Source organism: Chelmon rostratus, chromosome 13, assembly GCF_017976325.1.
Source record: "Chelmon rostratus isolate fCheRos1 chromosome 13, fCheRos1.pri, whole genome shotgun sequence".
NCBI classification, from domain to species: domain Eukaryota; kingdom Metazoa; phylum Chordata; class Actinopteri; order Chaetodontiformes; family Chaetodontidae; genus Chelmon; species Chelmon rostratus.
Window position 1 is genome coordinate 20,452,666 of NC_055670.1, and position 16,712 is coordinate 20,469,377.

The 16,712-nt window shown below is 40.0% G+C and overlaps 2 protein-coding genes across 2 annotated transcripts in view; one reads left to right on the plus strand and one right to left on the minus strand.

Annotated features, from left to right (window-relative positions):
- Positions 1 to 495: 495 nt before the first annotated feature.
- LOC121615875 (alpha-1,6-mannosylglycoprotein 6-beta-N-acetylglucosaminyltransferase A-like) lies at positions 496 to 13,067 on the plus strand. Its single transcript, XM_041950361.1, has 19 exons — positions 496 to 632; positions 914 to 1,145; positions 1,400 to 1,490; positions 1,922 to 1,987; positions 2,263 to 2,478; positions 2,886 to 2,962; positions 4,272 to 4,361; positions 4,500 to 4,565; positions 5,040 to 5,213; positions 5,818 to 5,987; positions 6,103 to 6,222; positions 7,848 to 7,981; positions 8,104 to 8,237; positions 8,563 to 8,706; positions 9,445 to 9,591; positions 9,709 to 9,822; positions 9,927 to 10,001; positions 10,090 to 10,247; positions 10,968 to 13,067. The coding sequence occupies exons 2-19, from the start codon at positions 1,053 to 1,055 to the stop codon at positions 11,167 to 11,169; spliced, it is 2,271 nt and encodes a 756-aa protein (XP_041806295.1). The 5' UTR covers positions 496 to 632; positions 914 to 1,052; the 3' UTR covers positions 11,170 to 13,067.
- Positions 13,068 to 15,414: 2,347 nt separating this feature from the next.
- Positions 15,415 to 16,712, minus strand: part of LOC121615876 (transmembrane protein 163-like) — a 54,744-nt gene continuing 53,446 nt past the window's right edge. The window contains exon 8 of the mRNA XM_041950362.1: positions 15,415 to 16,712. Coding sequence (XP_041806296.1) covers positions 16,652 to 16,712 — 61 coding nt within the window. The 3' untranslated portion in view covers positions 15,415 to 16,651.

A 16,712-nucleotide genomic window follows, 5' to 3' on the forward strand; every position in this document is an offset into this window, starting at 1 on the left:
GTTCCCTGGACTTCAGAAAGAATGATAGAATTAGGATAAGTTACTTTTGCCATGTTCTGAACTTCAGGAGTATGCTTGTGAAATTTTCACATAATTGAAACTTTGTCAAACATCAGCCATGCTAACACCACATCTGCTCCAGCTGCTGCTCTGTACCCGGTGGCTCTATGCCTGGCAATAGGCTGACTAGAGTTTGCAGCCCACTTCAGACACAGACTAGAAAAACGTGTCTATTTACATGCTGATGTGGATACTTCTGAATCTGGAATTAGCCAGAGGGGAATGGATATACAGTGAGAAACCAGTAATTAGGGTTATTGTGCAACTCTGCCAGGTGTGACGTTGGCTTCGGTCTCAACCATTAACTTTGCAACAAACTAAATGGTTGAGACCTAATTATCATGAGAACCAGTAAAGTTATGCAGGCAAACAGGTTGGCAAACTGGTTGTATCAGGATACTAAGGCATGATAGTACTTCATGAGATATCCTGTGTGCAGATTATTTGCACCTGAGAGATCCTGCCAGAGCACAGCCTATAGGCAGGCAGATGGGATTATATGCACTTATTACAAAAATCACACCGAGTGTGTTCATCTGATTATATTGGAATGATTGGCCAATACGCTTAAGGTAAGCAAGTTCTTTATTGTTACTTTGGATATTAGAACCACCTGATTTCTGAAAAATAGTGTCAGTGTGTTTGAATGACTAAGAAAGTTTCTAAGTAAAGAAAAGGGAAACTTGTTTATTTCAGTTTAAAGTTTAAATTTTATAAATGGTGTGTCTGTGTGTGATGTTAACTGAAGTGTGCAGTCCGTAGAGAAGTCTTGTAGTGTCATCATAGCTTTCATGTTTATTCCCTCTCTCTCTCTCTCTGTCGCTCTCTCTCTCTCTTTCTCTTTCTCCATCAGACACGTCAGACACATTCCTTCACTCAAGTCTCACCACGCAACATGCAGCCCTGTATGTGATACAGAAACTTGGGATTTAATGTGAAACTACCTTGCTTTGTTGAACGGTCGACAGCATCAGGCTGAGCCCATTTGAACCATGAGAAAACTGACTCACTCTCAGCGGTGGACTTTGTTTGTGCTCCTGTGCATCGGCCTCATGTGGTGCCTCAGTCTGCCTTTGCTCATCGTGGTCTGTATCTTCATTCACTCATTCACCTAGCATGGTTCCATTGTGAACACACAGTGCGCTAAACGACTTTCCTGATCCTGAGCGACTCATGAGTCGTGCAACAGATGAATAACCTTCTGTTCTTTACTCTTTGTTACTGTGCAGCTACTGCAGCTCAATGATACAATGCACAATGAATCATGTCTTGTTAGTTTAAGTCAGATCACTACTCAAGATGGTCAAAAGTGTGTCTTGCCTGTATCAACTGGTTCTAGAGCAACTTCGACCAGGGGGCCATCATTGTGACCCATCAACACAAACCGAGGCTGCATGAGAACAGGCAGATTGAAACTCTCAGTGCTGAAGGTGAGAAGAGAGCACAGAGGTAACAAGTACTCAGGAGTGAAAATGGAGTAGGATACAAGAGAAATATAGATACTAAACAAGCTCATAAAACTTTCATGTCTGTTGGTGCGAGAAAATAATCCAAGTGAGCCACACGCTGGGCAATTCTACCTTTATTTACATAAGATAGCGCCACTCAGTGGAGCTAATATGAAAAGAGAACGATTAAGCCTGCTTCTTTTTAAGTGCATGTTGTAGAAATGGAGGGTTGCCTTGAGGATATTGAATTCGGTTACAGCAGCTCGGTCCAGAGAAGGAAATTTGTTCTAACTTTTTTCTAGCTTTTCTTGAAAAATGCATCTTTAAATATGCTTTTTTAAAGAGATATCTTGTCTACAGCTCTGTCCATCTCTCCTTCAACTCCTTTTTTCACTTCCCCTTTCCCCTCTCAGACATAATGAAGAGAATTGTCCGGTTTGCCGATGACCTCCTGAGCGTCGTGGGACACTCTGGCAATTGTGAGCAAAGTCTTCTCCAGACAATTTCTTTTTTCCTTCTGCAAAATACACACTTATGTCTCAGCTTCCAGTTAATATCATATAATTATTGTACCTAAAAAGGCATTTTTAGTGAAGCTGAAGTACCTCTTAAAAATAGGAATAAATTTTCCCTGTAACACTTGTTCACTGGATATTCATAATTGTATAATACAGCTAATTGCTTCAACAGCTCTTTTCAGATGCAAGTCTGTTGAAAATGTGTTCAAATTAACACTCCAAACTCTCTCTTTCAGTCTCACATCCACCTCTTTTGAAGGACTACAAAGGAGAATTGAAGGCTCTCCAGATTAAAACAGAGGCAGAGAAAGAGAAGGAACAAATGAAGGATGACATGATTAAGGAGCTGCGTTCTGATAAACTCCAACTGCAGCAAGAGGTGACTCGTTTGGGGGATCTCCTAAAGCTGCAGATGGCGACAGAAGAGAAGAAATGTCAAAATGTCAAATCTGGTAAGATTACACTACATCAAATTAATCAGAATCAGAATCGCCTTTATTGGCCAAGTATGTGTGGACACAAAAGGCATCTGTCTCCAGTTTAAACGTTGCACCCAATGTACTTACACAGAAAAAAGAAAAAAGGACGTGCAAAAGATGAAAACAACCCCCTAAAAGACTGAACAAATACTTTTCAATTTCCCGACACCTCCCCACTGAAGACGTATATCTTAAAAAGTTGGTCAAAAATGTACAATTTGAGTGTTTTAGAAAAGGTCTACATTGTTTCTGAGCACTTTTTAGCAAATGTTACCCAAAACAAGTAAATGATGCTAATGTTAGGAACTATTTTCAGTGGTGGATTAATACACATTTGCTGTATTAACCAGCAAGAGTGCTGTCGTTTGTGTGTTTCTTAGATGATAATATTCAGGAGGATAAAAATTGCCCACTGCCACCCATGGATGGATACCCAGAATGCAGGGGGAAGGTGAAGGTAACGTATTTCTGTATCATGTAATAGCAATCTGTCATTGGTAAACATTCCTAAGAAGATATTAGCACTTAGCGATTACTTATTCAATCATACTGTCAGTATGCAAATCAGTTCAGTTCTCTGCGTAGTTGCATCTCTTTGCTCTTCATCTTCTAATACAGCCTGCGATTTCCAGTCTAAATAAATACTTACTGGTTCAATATATGAAGGTGCAGTGGAAGAAAGCAAAGCTATGGGGAACAAGGGAGTAACAATTAATCATGTGAGAGTAAAGGAGAAGTAAATCACACAGTTGTATTTTTGTAAATACTGGGTATGTATAGGTGCAGGCTGGGAAACAAAACTGGCGTTAACAACGCTGATTCTGCATAATCTATAGAGTAATTATGGTATATCATATTTTACAGCAGTGGTAAAGAAAGGAGCCCTGGGAAAATCCCTAAAAATACACATCCTGCCTGAGAAGTGTAAGGGTTACATTCCCAAAATTACCACCAATGCTGAGCGATGTACAGCTTTGGGGTAGGGGAGTCCAGCAGTGTACTCACAGGGATCTCAGGTTAAACATTAACCCTTGGCTCTGTGTTGACTACAGTTTAATCAGGAGAGAAAAGTGAATGAAGTTGAGCTAAATGGTTATTATAACAGATGATAAGTGAAAATTCAGTCAGTTAGGCTGATGAGATGATGAAGTGATGGAGCTGATGAAGCTGAAAGACCGGGCGGTGACAGCATGCATGAACAAACTCTTCCAGAGAGAGAGAATCGTTTTTAAAAAAGACAGCAGCAGGATGACAGGTGCATCGATGTGCTATTGAACAGATGAGACCAGCTGATGAGAACAACTGGTGGCTCAGTGACAGACAGGGAATTATGAGTGAGCATGCAGGAGAGGAGTGAATGGCAGAAATAAACTACAGGCCTACGCATGCAACAGAGATTAAGCCGAACAGGATTTCGATGCACTTGGAAACTTGTGTAATGACAATAAATGATTCCTTATTCCTGATTCCTGATTCCTGAATAGTCCTCTTGACTGAACTTTCACTTGAGCGTCATTACAATAAAAACAAATGCTTCTGCTCTTTGTTCATATTGTATAACTTTATAGGTTCTGCAGAATATCAGAGTTGATAAAACTGTTATTATTCACAGGACTGAACCCTGTAGGTATTAGCCTTAGTATCTGTACCTTTAAGTCCAAGGTAAATATTCATTTGTACTCACTACTTTAAATGCAAAGCACTGTGTTGATCATGATCATGATTGTTTGTTCCTTGTGGCCCTGTGTGGTTTCTTGCTTCTCCAGTGGATGCAGAAGATGTGGAAGTCTGACCCTTGCTACAGCAGTCATGGAGTGGATGGGTCTCTGTGCTCCTTCCTTTTCTACCTCAGTGAGGTACCCAGGCTCCCATATCATTTAACTTGCTCATATCAAAATGAAGCCCTTATACACAGGAAGTAACTCAATTATGGAAATGCACATGGATGGTCTGTTTCAGTTTGTGCCCCGTCTTTCTGTCTGTGTTGTGTTAAGGTAGAGTCCTGGTGTCCTTTGTATCCAGGCAGAGTGATTCCCAAAGCTCCAAAGCAAAAGCTGGAGGTAAGGCCAAATAAAGCAAGACTGTTTCACGTGTATTGGTGTGTGTCGCGCAAAAGGTATGTACAGTACGTTTACCTTGACAGACCTGCTTTACCAGAAAAGTGTTCTGTCTGTTTATAGCTGTTGAACTCACCCTGAAGCTGCATATTCAAATTCTTTTAGTTCTTACATTTTTTGTCATTGTCTTCGAGTTTGTCCCTTTCTTACTTTTACTGGTCTACTTAACCTGATGATTATAATGTCACCCAAACGACCACTCTGTAAATTGTATTGATGCTCCACAAAAGCAATAGATCTTAATTAGTAATCCATTTTGAATGAATCCTAATCAGCTCAGCTTAAAAAAGCAAACATTTAATTTATCAGTGCTAAATGGGTACGAAGTCTGTTGCGAAGAGATTTGGAAGTCCAACACAAATCTAAAAATGGTCAATAATGGAGAACAAGCCTTGTGTTTCCCCTTCATTTTTTCAGGTAGTGGATGAAGATGCAGTGGTGCGAGAAAGTCTCACAGGCCTGTATCCATTGCTGGGAAACAGAGCCCAGTTCCGCTGGATTCAGCAGAGAATTAGCAGCATGGAAACCATTTGGGTCGAGGCCGGACGCTCTTTCTCAGCCAAATACAACCTCAAGTGGAAAGCTAAACATGTAACGTATCCCTCCGTGTTATGCTTACTGGATTCACTGATTCATGTTGGTTTAACGAGATCATTAAAGCGAGTAACCTTGGTGCTTTAAATTTTTACATTTTCAAACATCACATTCAAAAGGTTAGCTGTTCATACTCAGATGATGCTCTAATGGTGTTTATAGCTCACTATGGCTCTCACAGATTTCACAGACTATTGCAGATAGAATATGAAGTGCATGACACAAACTTTGTCCATTTTAGATATTTTTTTGTATATTTCTTTCAGTGCGACATGTACAGGTTCATAATCAGTTACATGGAACAGATAAGGTTTAATTACTTGTTAGAGGATGCTGATGTCTCTCTCCGTCCCTCCTTAAATAAGGTTCTAATTCCAGTGATAATAAAAGCAGAAACTTCACAGATAAGACCCATTTTATTTCTTCATCAGAACTAGTACACATTGACCAAAAATTATTTTTTTAGGGGAAGACAAGCCTTCCATTACATCAGAAGGGTACTTAATGTTCTCTATGTTCAAAATGAGTCATCAGATGCAGCCACAACCTTTACATAATAGGATACAATGGTCAAATTACATGGAAATCCCCCCCTCAACAGATCCTGGTGCATCCTGGAGTGGTAACAGATGAATCGGGTGTTCAAATCGCAAAGTCTGCCTTCAATGGAGGCCCCCTTGGTGAACTAGTCCAGTGGAGTGACCTCATTTCCACACTTTACATCCTGGGTCACCATCTTTACCTTTCGCCCTCCTTACCTGACCTCAAGCTGTGAGTATGCACACAAAAAGAGCCTTTTTGTTGCAGGCTGCTTTCCATCAGGGTAAGAATCAGATTATCATTATATCACATTATTGTGTTAATGTCTCTGTCTCTCTCTCTGTAGTTTTCTAGGGAAGAGCGGCTGCCCACATAAAAACTCAGTGGAACCAAACCTGATCTATACAGACATTATCGGCCTAAAACAGATTAAAGCAATATTTCCAAAAACCTGGACAGAGTACAAGTGAGTATCAGGATCCTGATCCTGAAATTACTTTGAAGTACTTTTACTTACATGAGAGTGAGAGTATGTGCATATACATATAATGCTGCATCACATGCAGCGTGCGTGAAATATTTTGATCACTTATAGTAGGATGTCTTATCAAAAGTTTATTTTAGACATCATCCACTGATGTTGCTGTTGTATCAGGCCCCATTTGATTATTTGACTTGATTTGATTATGGTGACTTCATTTGGTTATTCATTTTTTGTTTGAAAGCACTAAGAGAGTGCTGAAATATGGAGTTTTCCTCCAAATGGCACTTACATGTGACATGACAGAATGGTGAGATATGACAAAAGAATAAACAATGTTTTAGCCATTCTTTTGTGCTGATTCAAGTGTACTTTGGAAAATAATTCAAGACCGAGACAGAAACTCATGCACGCAGACAAGTAAATATGAGTTTGAAAAGAAAGAAAATGTGTAGAGTGAAGAGAGAAACGCCAGCACAGAGTCAAGTCTAAGTCAACTGATGATTGTGCTAGCACAGAGAAATTAGAGACTATAGTGATTTGGGTATTAGATGAGTCTGAGTGCAATCCAGTTGGGTGCATTTACTTCAAATAATTAAAATGTCTGCTGGTATAAGAAATGATAGGATTTCTCTTAAGAGAGTGGAATAACAATAAGCCAGTGTCTGAGACCTTAAAAGACAGAGTGGGTTGAAAAAGATAAAAGACGTCACAGAAGTAGATGAGATATCAGGCAAAAACGGAAAGACGGGAGGAAAGAAGAGCCTGAAAGAAAGGAGGAAAAGGTCATCGAGCAGGTTCGTGCCAGATTTGAGGAAGAGGAATAGATGAAGAACAGAAGATGTGAGGGATATTAGATGGATAATGATGCAACAGTTTGAAGCGTGAGAAATAGAGCACTTTACATGTCTGCATTGAGCGTTTCAAAATGATCATCTATCGATATCAGCTTGTAAATGTATCAGATAGTTGACGCCCATGTTTTCCACACCCTAAAACACTTGACGGCAAGCTGCACTATATGAGCAAAAAATGTGAAGCCCTACAATGTATGCATACTCAGTCAGTGGTGGAAAGTAACTAAGTACATTTGCAATTTTGAGGTACTACTGCTACTGCTACTTTGCACTGTTACTCCACTACAGTTCCGACACTGCATTTATCTCACAGCTTTAGCTACTTGTAACGTAGCAGAGTTAGTTTAGTTATAGAAAATATAATAAACAAATAAATTATGTAATATTAGAGATTCAATTAAAGCTTTATTGATCCCAAATGGGAAATCAAAATTAAAATAGTAAAACCACCTTTACCAGCTTCAACACTACAGTGATGCACACCTTAATATATCAGTAGTTATGAGCCATTAATACAATTTGCATCATTCTGAAATATGCAATTCTTCATAATGAATACTTTTACTTTTGGTACTTTTAGTTTTGACATTTGTACTTCTACTTCACCCAAAATCAAAAATCAGGGAGAGCTCACAGTATGTTAAAAACCAGCTCGGTTTTGAGAGCGTGTGAGTTTGCACGTCCAAATGATCGTCATGATGTGTGCATTAGCGTGTTCGTGAGTGTAAGCGTGTACCTCTGTGTGTCTATCAGGTGTCTGATACGTGTGCTGGACTCTTTCGGCACTGAGGCAGACTTCAATCATCCAGCGTGGGCCAAAAAGAACAACCTGAAGAGTCCATTCGGGAGCCTGAACCTGACCCTGATGCAGTTCAACACCATGTTTCGTATGTGTCTGCTTTGTTTCTGGATCTACTTTTAAACTCCAATGAAAAATCATCAGTGAAATCAGAATTTTCCTTCTCTTTGCATCCATCTTAATTGATGTTTACTCTCCTCTTGTGAGCAGCTCATACACCAGACAACACATTCCTGGGATTTGTGGTCGAGCGCCCGCTGAGCTCTGAAGAAAGGGAGCGGCTGAAGTCCACCAAAAGACAAAACCAGGCACTTGTGTATGGCAAGCGTGGCAAGTTTTGGAAGGTAACAAGGGACAGACATTGTGATGGCCTGAAAAACATCTTGTATTCTATCAAATATGTATGTCTTTAGGCACTTGTTTCAAGGCGATATTAAGGCAGTTGAGGTGGCTGTAGAGTAAAAATGAGCTTTGATGGTTATTGTATGCCTTGAAAATACTTTTTGCCACCTCATTTCACCTTTAGGGTATTTAGTAGTCCGTTGGGCCTGCCTTGTAATCCAGACATCCCCATAAAATACACTCCTGGCAAGGGAGAGGTGTTATCTGCGCCATGTCCATTGATTTTTCAGCAAGTCACGCCTTGTTTCCTCTGCTGTTGCACTGCAGGGTAAAGAAGCTTACCTGGACATTATCCATAAGCATTTGGAGATCCACGGGACGGCTGACAACGCCGCTCTGATTCCACGCTATGTAAAAAATCATGGCATTGTCAAAGGCACTGAGGTTCAGTCCCTGTTAAGGCAGAGCAAGGTGAGTGTGTGCGGGCTTTTCTGACTGATACAGGATCTGGATTATTATTTTGACAACAATAAAATACCTCAATTTACATAATAACATGAAGTCGCTGCCGCCCTGTGGAGCTCAGGAAGAGTTGTTGCACTGGTGACAAATAACGGGGATCCCGATAAACAAACAAGAAATATTAAATGCAAATAGACTTACTTGACATACAAATAGTGCCGTCAACATCAGTCACAGACATGGAAATCTGTTGTATTCAACCCCCAACAGACGTAATGTGGTGAACATGTCCTTAATCAATATTATGTTTTATAAGCAGTTCTCATAAAATTAGGAAAAATCACGAAGTACGGTGACGAAACAATGTTAAGTGGTTTTTGAGCTGTTATAAATGGGGGAACCATAAACACACAGTGACATCACTTATTCTGTATGTGCTTTGTAAACAGCACTCATTTTGAGATTTGGAAATATTTATCTGGACTTGAATTAAAATTATATATTAAAATAATTCAATCCCACTTAAGTTTTCCTTTCGTGTGGGTCCAGATAACATAAATGACCAGCCTGCCTGTGTCTGCTGTAACAACACCGACTGCAGGAGCAGAGCTGAATTCGTCACGTATTGTGTTGGTGTTGGCTGGCACCATGTGGCCACAGTAAAGAAGTGCATGTGGCTGCCAGATACATGTGCATATAAGTGTCAGGAACTTCTAAACTGTTTATCTTTTTCATGGTCTGTTGTAGGTTTTTGTGGGATTGTCTTTCCCATATGAAGGCCCCGCCCCATTGGAGGCCTTAGCCAATGGCTGTCCTTTCCTGAACCCCAGGCTACACCCTCCACAGAGTAGGCTGAACTCAGAGTTCTTCGGGGACAAGCCCAACATCAGAGAGGTCGGGGGTCACACTCAAAACTGACCTGAAACACATTGAACACATTTTATGAAGATATAAATAAACAGCGGGTGTACTGTATCCTTCAATTTTGCGGTTGGTGTGTTTGTTTTGCAGGTGACATCCCAGAATCCTTACGTCGAGGCGATAGGAGAACCCTACGTATGGACGATAGATATGCACAACTCCACAGACGTGGAGAGAGCTCTCAATGCTATCCTCAATGGGAGTGTAAGTGTAATCTATATTTACCAGTGAGCACAGTGGAAATACAGAGCGAGCTCAGAAGAGTTTTTGGATGATGTATCTACAGCTGTAGTTTTTTTCCATTTCAGATTGAGCCCTATCTTCCCTATGAGTTCACCTGTGAAGGGATGCTCCAGAGGGTCAGCATCCTGATTGAAAAACAGGTTGGAGGAATTGGTCGAGCGTTGGAAGCAGGATCAGAATCGTAACTCCGAACCTTCATTTCATTTTGCTCTTTTTTTTTTGCCTCAGGACTTCTGCCACGGTACAGGGAGCTGGCCCCCGCTGAGCGTGCTCCAGGTGGTGAAGGCGGAGGTCAGCACTTCCTGTCAACTGGCTTGCCAGAAGGAAGGACTGATCTGTGAACCTACATTCTTCCCACATCTGAACAATGCCAAGAATCTTGCCATGTAAGTTCACACACGTTGCATTGCATACACATGAATCCAGTTACAGAAATCTTAATATACTTGCATGTTTTTCTCTGTGTGTCATGTTGGGTATCACCTTTCAAAAAATATACTACCAGTAAGCATGTATGTAACATGCATGTAGATCTGAGCAGAACAATTTTTTCCCATTTTTTATGAAGGTAATTGAACTGTAAATGGATGTCTGCATGTGTCGTGACGTAGTCTCTTGGCGAGCTTTGACCATATCTTTGACCATTCTTATTCTAATTTAAACAGCAAATCATCACAGACCTATAAACCTTCTATAGGATCTACTAGATCTCCTGTACAGTCATACATGTTAGAAAAGTTTCACAAAAGTGAAAGTATAAGCCTAAATCCTCACTGGAAAATTCACCACATGTGTATAAACATTGACATTAATATCAGCATTTTTCTCCATCAGATTAAAAAAAAACAGGGAAGAGTTTGATGGTTTGCACAGGATACAGTTTGTGAAAATTATGCCATTTACTATATGTAAATATGATCATTTGAATGGTGGAGCCTGCTGAAGACAGCACACAACTTGCATGTTAATGCAAGCTTACAGGCTTGATTCTGAGTGGGAGTCCCTGCAGCATGGAGTGCATTCACCCCCACGTCCAGTCGAAGTCCTCGTCACCATTTAAATCACATGCTTTATGATTTCCTCTCCTTTCTGCTTTTTTTCCCCAGCTACGGCATAGACTGTAACACATCAGCTTTTTATGACAATGCCCTGGTGTTTCCAGCCTTCACCAACAGTACTAAACACTGTCTGCTCCAGGCTGATCCCCTGCTCTTCAGCTGTGTGAGATCAGATAAGTCCTTGACTCGCATCTGCCCCTGTAGAGACTACATTAAGGACCAGATAGCTTTATGCAAGGCATGTATCTAGAATAAAAACCTATGTACTTACGCTGCACAAAAGAAAAATAAAAAGTCAATAAAGAGTATTAATGTGGGTTCTATCTGAATGTCCAGACTCACACTCTCAAAGTGATCCCTCAGAGACTTTAAGTGAGGTTTCTGGCATCCTTGCATGACATCACATGCTGTTTTCACTGTGATTATGTTTGAAAGTATTTGAAGATATACAGTAACTTTATTCATTAATGCACTGTGTACCCTGTCACGGTTGATGTTTAGCCATTTATTTTAACACTGATGTCAGGTTAAGTATTTATTTGCAGACATTTCACAGTTGCAAACAGCTTTGGCCACTATGTTGTCATATGTGCACAGATAACAGTTAACAGTTAACTAGTTCTATTCACTGTGCTCCTACTGGGGATTTTAGTTTTTTTTCCCTCCCAATGCAAGGTGGCTCTCTGATTGGGCTGGAAAGATTCAATGAAGCTTGCCTTATGCATAACTAATGGGGGTCTGTGAAGCCCTAATAAGGAAGGGATTCAGCCACTGCTTGTCTGTCAGTGACGTTAAATGTCCAGGGTGTTCCACAGTCTCCTGTGAATCTGGAAACTAAGCAGATAAAGGGAATGGATTTCCATTTCCAGCCAACCATCTCCTCGAGGTGCTCTTAATGTTCATCATTTTGCCTGAGCAGCGAGAGTGCAAGCCTGCGATGATGATGCAAAAGTGAGAAATTGAATCAGATCTGAGAGAAAATGCTGAAGTGAGAAATGTTTTGTTGTATAAAACGTATTCTTCTTTTATTCTTGTATGTCTGCAACACTGAAGTCTGATGTGTAGTAAAGTTACTGGTATTCAGCAGCTCTGCACGGATTTATGGCACGAATGCTGGATGCAAACAGGTAGTGCAAATGAAAAGTAAAAAGATCTGCAGGGCTTCACCCCACGTACACATTTTGTTTACCAGTGCATGTTCTACACTGCAGCTGGTTGATGTTTCTTCCTACTGATGATTATAGAAGTATGAAGAAGAGTTTCCAAGAACATAATACTCTAGGGGTTAAGGGAATAGTTAATTTGCTTTATGATAAGAAGCGATGATGCCACTGCCAGGAACCACTTTGCTTAACTTAGCATAGAGACTTGATACAGGTGTAAAAAGCTAGCCAGGTTTTGTCTGATTATTTCTTGGCACAGTAGCTTCCTGGTTACCATGAAACCCGTGGAGACCCCATTCAGATTTCCAATAAAAGTTCTGGTATATTTTGTTGCTTTTGCAGAGAACCAGGTCAACTGTTGTCCCATTTCCAGTCTTTGTGCTAAGCTAACTGGCTGTTGGCTGTAGCTTCGTATTTACTGTACGGACATGGTGGTGGTATCAATCTTCTCATCTAGAAAGCAAATAAGCATATTTTTCAAAGCTATTCCTGCAAGGAGAGAAGCACCATTATCTTCTATCTTTTTTTTTATTATTATTATTATTATTATTATTATTATTAACACTTTATTCATAGTAGTAGTAGTAATAAATGATCTCAACGCGATTAAGTAATGAAGCCTGCCGCTTAAAGACTTTTCAAACATGTTGAGTGTGCAATTATTGACATTTCTTTATTACAATTTTGTCTATATATTCAATTTTTTTCACTGTCACTCCCTGATTAACTTATTGTAACTCCTTCTTGTAATCCCTGTAGAAACAGCATGTAATGGTTCAGGTTGACACAAATTATCTGAAATCATTTGGCGCTTGTTCACATAGAGCTGACTGCCACTGTGCCCACATTCGAATGGTTGGAAACTGTTCCATGACGGTTGTGTGGTTGAAAAGAAAAAAAAAAAAAAGAAGAGCACGTCTCAACATTGCTGATGAATAAGCAGGATAAAACTTTATTAATCAATAAAACTTTGCTCTTTGACAAAGAGATACCTCATAGTTTCTTTACATAAATAAATGGCGTCTACGTCATCTGTAATACAACTGATGTCAGTACTGTACAAACAGACAAATAACAATTCTTCAATTCAGTTACATCTTTCCATGTGTGTTTTGTTTTGTGTGTGTGTGTGTGTGTGTGTGTGTGTGTGTGTGTGTGTGTGTGTGTGCAGGTGTGTGTGGCTGCAATGCATCTGTAGCCACTGAAGCTAAAAGGGTTTTTACAAGCCCATGCAAAGCCTATAGCAACTGAGAAGTGGTTAGTATAGCTGTTAATTCTGTGAAATCGAGTGAAATGAATGGTTTGATGCCTCTGCTGGGCTGATAATAATAAGTCAGTCCATCAGTACAAGAACTGCTGAATGATACACACATGTCAGGAGAGTGGACATGTTTTCAATGATTTGGCACAGTTGAATTGAGCTGCAGAATCAGACAAGTTTCTGAGCTGTTTCAATGAAACAATGAAAAGGATTCAAATACTATACCACCCGTGAAATGATGTTTGTGCAAACAAGTAATACATGTTCAGAGGTCATTTCACACACCTCTAGCAGTCTTTTAGTGATGTGAAGTGTGGAGGTTGAAACATTTCATGGGCAACGGGAAAATCACGTTATAGATGAATGAAAAGCAACCGCAGCTCTGGTGATCACAGAGCTTTAGGGTAGATTTAGCACACTCTTTTTGGTGCTCAGCTGTTGCACTTACCCATTGATTTGCGGTGAGGGCAGCAGCTTCAGTAAAGGAGCGTAACGGGGCGAGGGCCACAATCACAGCCTAAATTCTCTGCAGCATGAATGTGCACAAGGGAAGTGGCATGAAAATAAAACAAAGTGCAAAGAAGAGAGGTAGAAAGGATTTGTTGGCCATATGAGCGGCTAGTGAAGCATACCGTTACTAAGAGCTGTTATGAGTTTGTTCTGTGCCTCGTGGTGGTTATCAGCATGTAAACACTGTGCTTTGCTAATAAAAATCATTGTAAAGATTGTCTTCTATGCATCAGAGAAGGGGGGGAAACGTTACAAATCAGTGTGCTGTTGGTGAGTCGAAGAGGTGTGAGCAGATTCACGCCTCCAGTTTACAGCTAATCCTTATTCTTCACACAATAGAACTAAAGATAACACCAGTAATTTTGCACCTTGTCCAGTATGTCGACTCAGAGTTGATAATTACAGCGTATAGTGGATGTAGGCCCTTTCAGAATCACTGTCCAAGGCTTTGTAACTAAATTTAGACTCTCTCCAATGGATCCAGTGCGCTGAATACTAATTAAAACTCTTGTCATGTGGCCACCCACCACAAGGGGGCTCACGAGCACTCTGGATGTGCATTCAAAACCACTCCAAAATCCAGTTATATACAGTTTACTACACTGGGGATTTCTGGTGATGGCATCTCTTCATGATTTATGATTTGTCAATTTCTAATGGAATTAATCTCAATGCTTTTGTATGAAATCAATCTATGATTATGAAAAATAAGTTTACTAAAATAATACTGATCTGTGCCTGCAGGTGAAATAATGCTTTGCTTGGCATTATATTCTTCTTCTGAGCAGCTTCTGATAAGTGATAAAGGAGCCTTGGACAGTGCTGTCAGATCACACCCACATCCAATCTGAGATTTTCACTTACAGTGCAAAGACTTACAGTAAGACTCGTCATTTAGTTTCACCAATAATCTACAATAATATGTAAAACAACATTTACAATATAGAGTAAACATTTTTAACTATATGCAACATTGATCATCTTGTACTTCGACTATATGTGGTCTACTCCAAAAAGCCTATTATGTCGGCCATAAAGTACTATGACTATATTTGTGACTTTTTCTTACTGATGCACCCAAACAGTGTAATAAACATATTTACAGACTGTGTGGTTTGTATTTACATTCATTGCACATTATAATGAATGATAACGATGGGAACATGCAGAACAAATGCGTAACAAGCAGGTAAGCAGACACAGGAGAAAATGCTGTCTCTGCAAATGATATGCAATGAAAATAGATCCCCGCTTCATCTTTGTCATTGTGCTTTGTTTCATCTTAGGTTTGAGACTTTGTCTTATACAACTTTCCATGTGAACTCAAAACGAGGAAAAGAAGGATTATGAATAAAATATTAATAATAAAAGTAATAAATACCCCAAATGCATTAAATGCAACAGTCCAGAGAGACAATGATAAATAACAGGATAAAAGCAAATGGTGCAGGAAACTTTCCCAGAGAGTTTAGTGCTTTTACATCTATTAATTATCTAGGTCTGAAAAGGTCAAAAACACAAGATAAACAGTGACTTTTTTCCATCTTCCCCTTGTAAAAACTTGGATTTTATTACTATTCCTCAGTTCTTACCTGCTAAAACTTTGTCAAAACTGAGTTTCAAGTAAAAAAAAAGAGAAGACACTGAATGGATTTCAGTAAATAACTGACTAAGGTATGCGTGTCTGTAAACAAATCAAAAGATATGTACCATATGTCAACATATGTTGAGTCAGATCCAGCAGCTAAGACAAAACAGGCTAAAATCATTCCTTAGTTTGAATGTGCTGAAGCGAGTGCTGCGCTAAACTGACAGCAACAGCCACCACCAGTGCATGGAGGGAAGTTTGCTCATTTGTGCTTGGATACATTACATACAGCACGGTAGGCAATGCAATGTACTGTAACATAAACTGGTTAAATGAATTGTGCACTTAAGTTTATAGCCATCGCGTGGCAAATGTTTGTCCTCAGCGTCTCCTGTGCTCTTTACTGCTGTTTGCTTTAAGTTGGAGAGTTTCTAGACGGACCTCACCCTGTTCGCTGATGGAGAAATCAGTGTTTGACTTGGTACAGCTTATGCTTTCTGTCCCTTTTTCTCTGCTTATTACTTCCTGTCTCCCCCTCTCAGTAATAAATTAGGATGTATAGTGGCAGCCTTGAAGGGAGGATGATGATGAGGTTTTTACAGCAACTCTGTCTGTTTTAATCATGCTAAAAATGTTATTTTCTTTGGGAATCATCCTGAATTTTCTATGCAGGCCTAAAAAAATTAAAAAACAAACAAACAAAACATTATTTGATTAATTATGATGGACATTATACCAACAATACAATGTGATCGGTGTCATTAAGCAGCAGTTACTGTACATCCAGGTCGAACAAATCCAAAGCTCCAGCTGGAGTCTCAGTTCTCGGGCTGTTTCCTCATTCCAGGTGTCATTTTTAAACTGGTGGTTTCACAGACAGAAGAGCTGAAAAGACGAATTTAACTGCAGTGCTTTCTTTCCAGGAGGTGGTCTCCAATCATGTTTCCCTCAAAGTCTCTTAGACGTCTGTGTATGTGTGTGTGTGTGTGCATGCATGTGTGTTTGCTCATTTCTGAATGTATGAATGCATGTGTGTACTGCATATGCTCATGTGTATGAGAGCATGGGAGTGTAGAGTCTATATGTGCGGGTGTGATGTGTATTAAAGTGTGTTTGAAAGACAGAGAGGAGAGGGCGGAGGGCAGGAGGCAGCCAGGTGTGTGGGTGTGTGTGCGTGTGAACCTGCTCGTCTTGAAAACACACACGGCTCTCACTCGAAACGTTCGTAGTTCCTCGTCTGTCTCACGCGGGGCACCATGTCCTTCAGGAGC

Excerpts from the sequence above, each read along its gene's own strand:
- LOC121615875 (XM_041950361.1), top strand. The coding sequence starts at position 1,053 with ATGAGAAAACTGACTCACTCTCAGCGGTGGACTTTGTTTGTGCTCCTG. Across the intron at positions 1,491-1,921 it reads TGAAACTCTCAGTGCTGAAG|ACATAATGAAGAGAATTGTC; the intron begins GTGAGAAGAGAG and ends TTCCCCTCTCAG. Across the intron at positions 10,002-10,089 it reads GCATCCTGATTGAAAAACAG|GACTTCTGCCACGGTACAGG; the intron begins GTTGGAGGAATT and ends TTTTTGCCTCAG.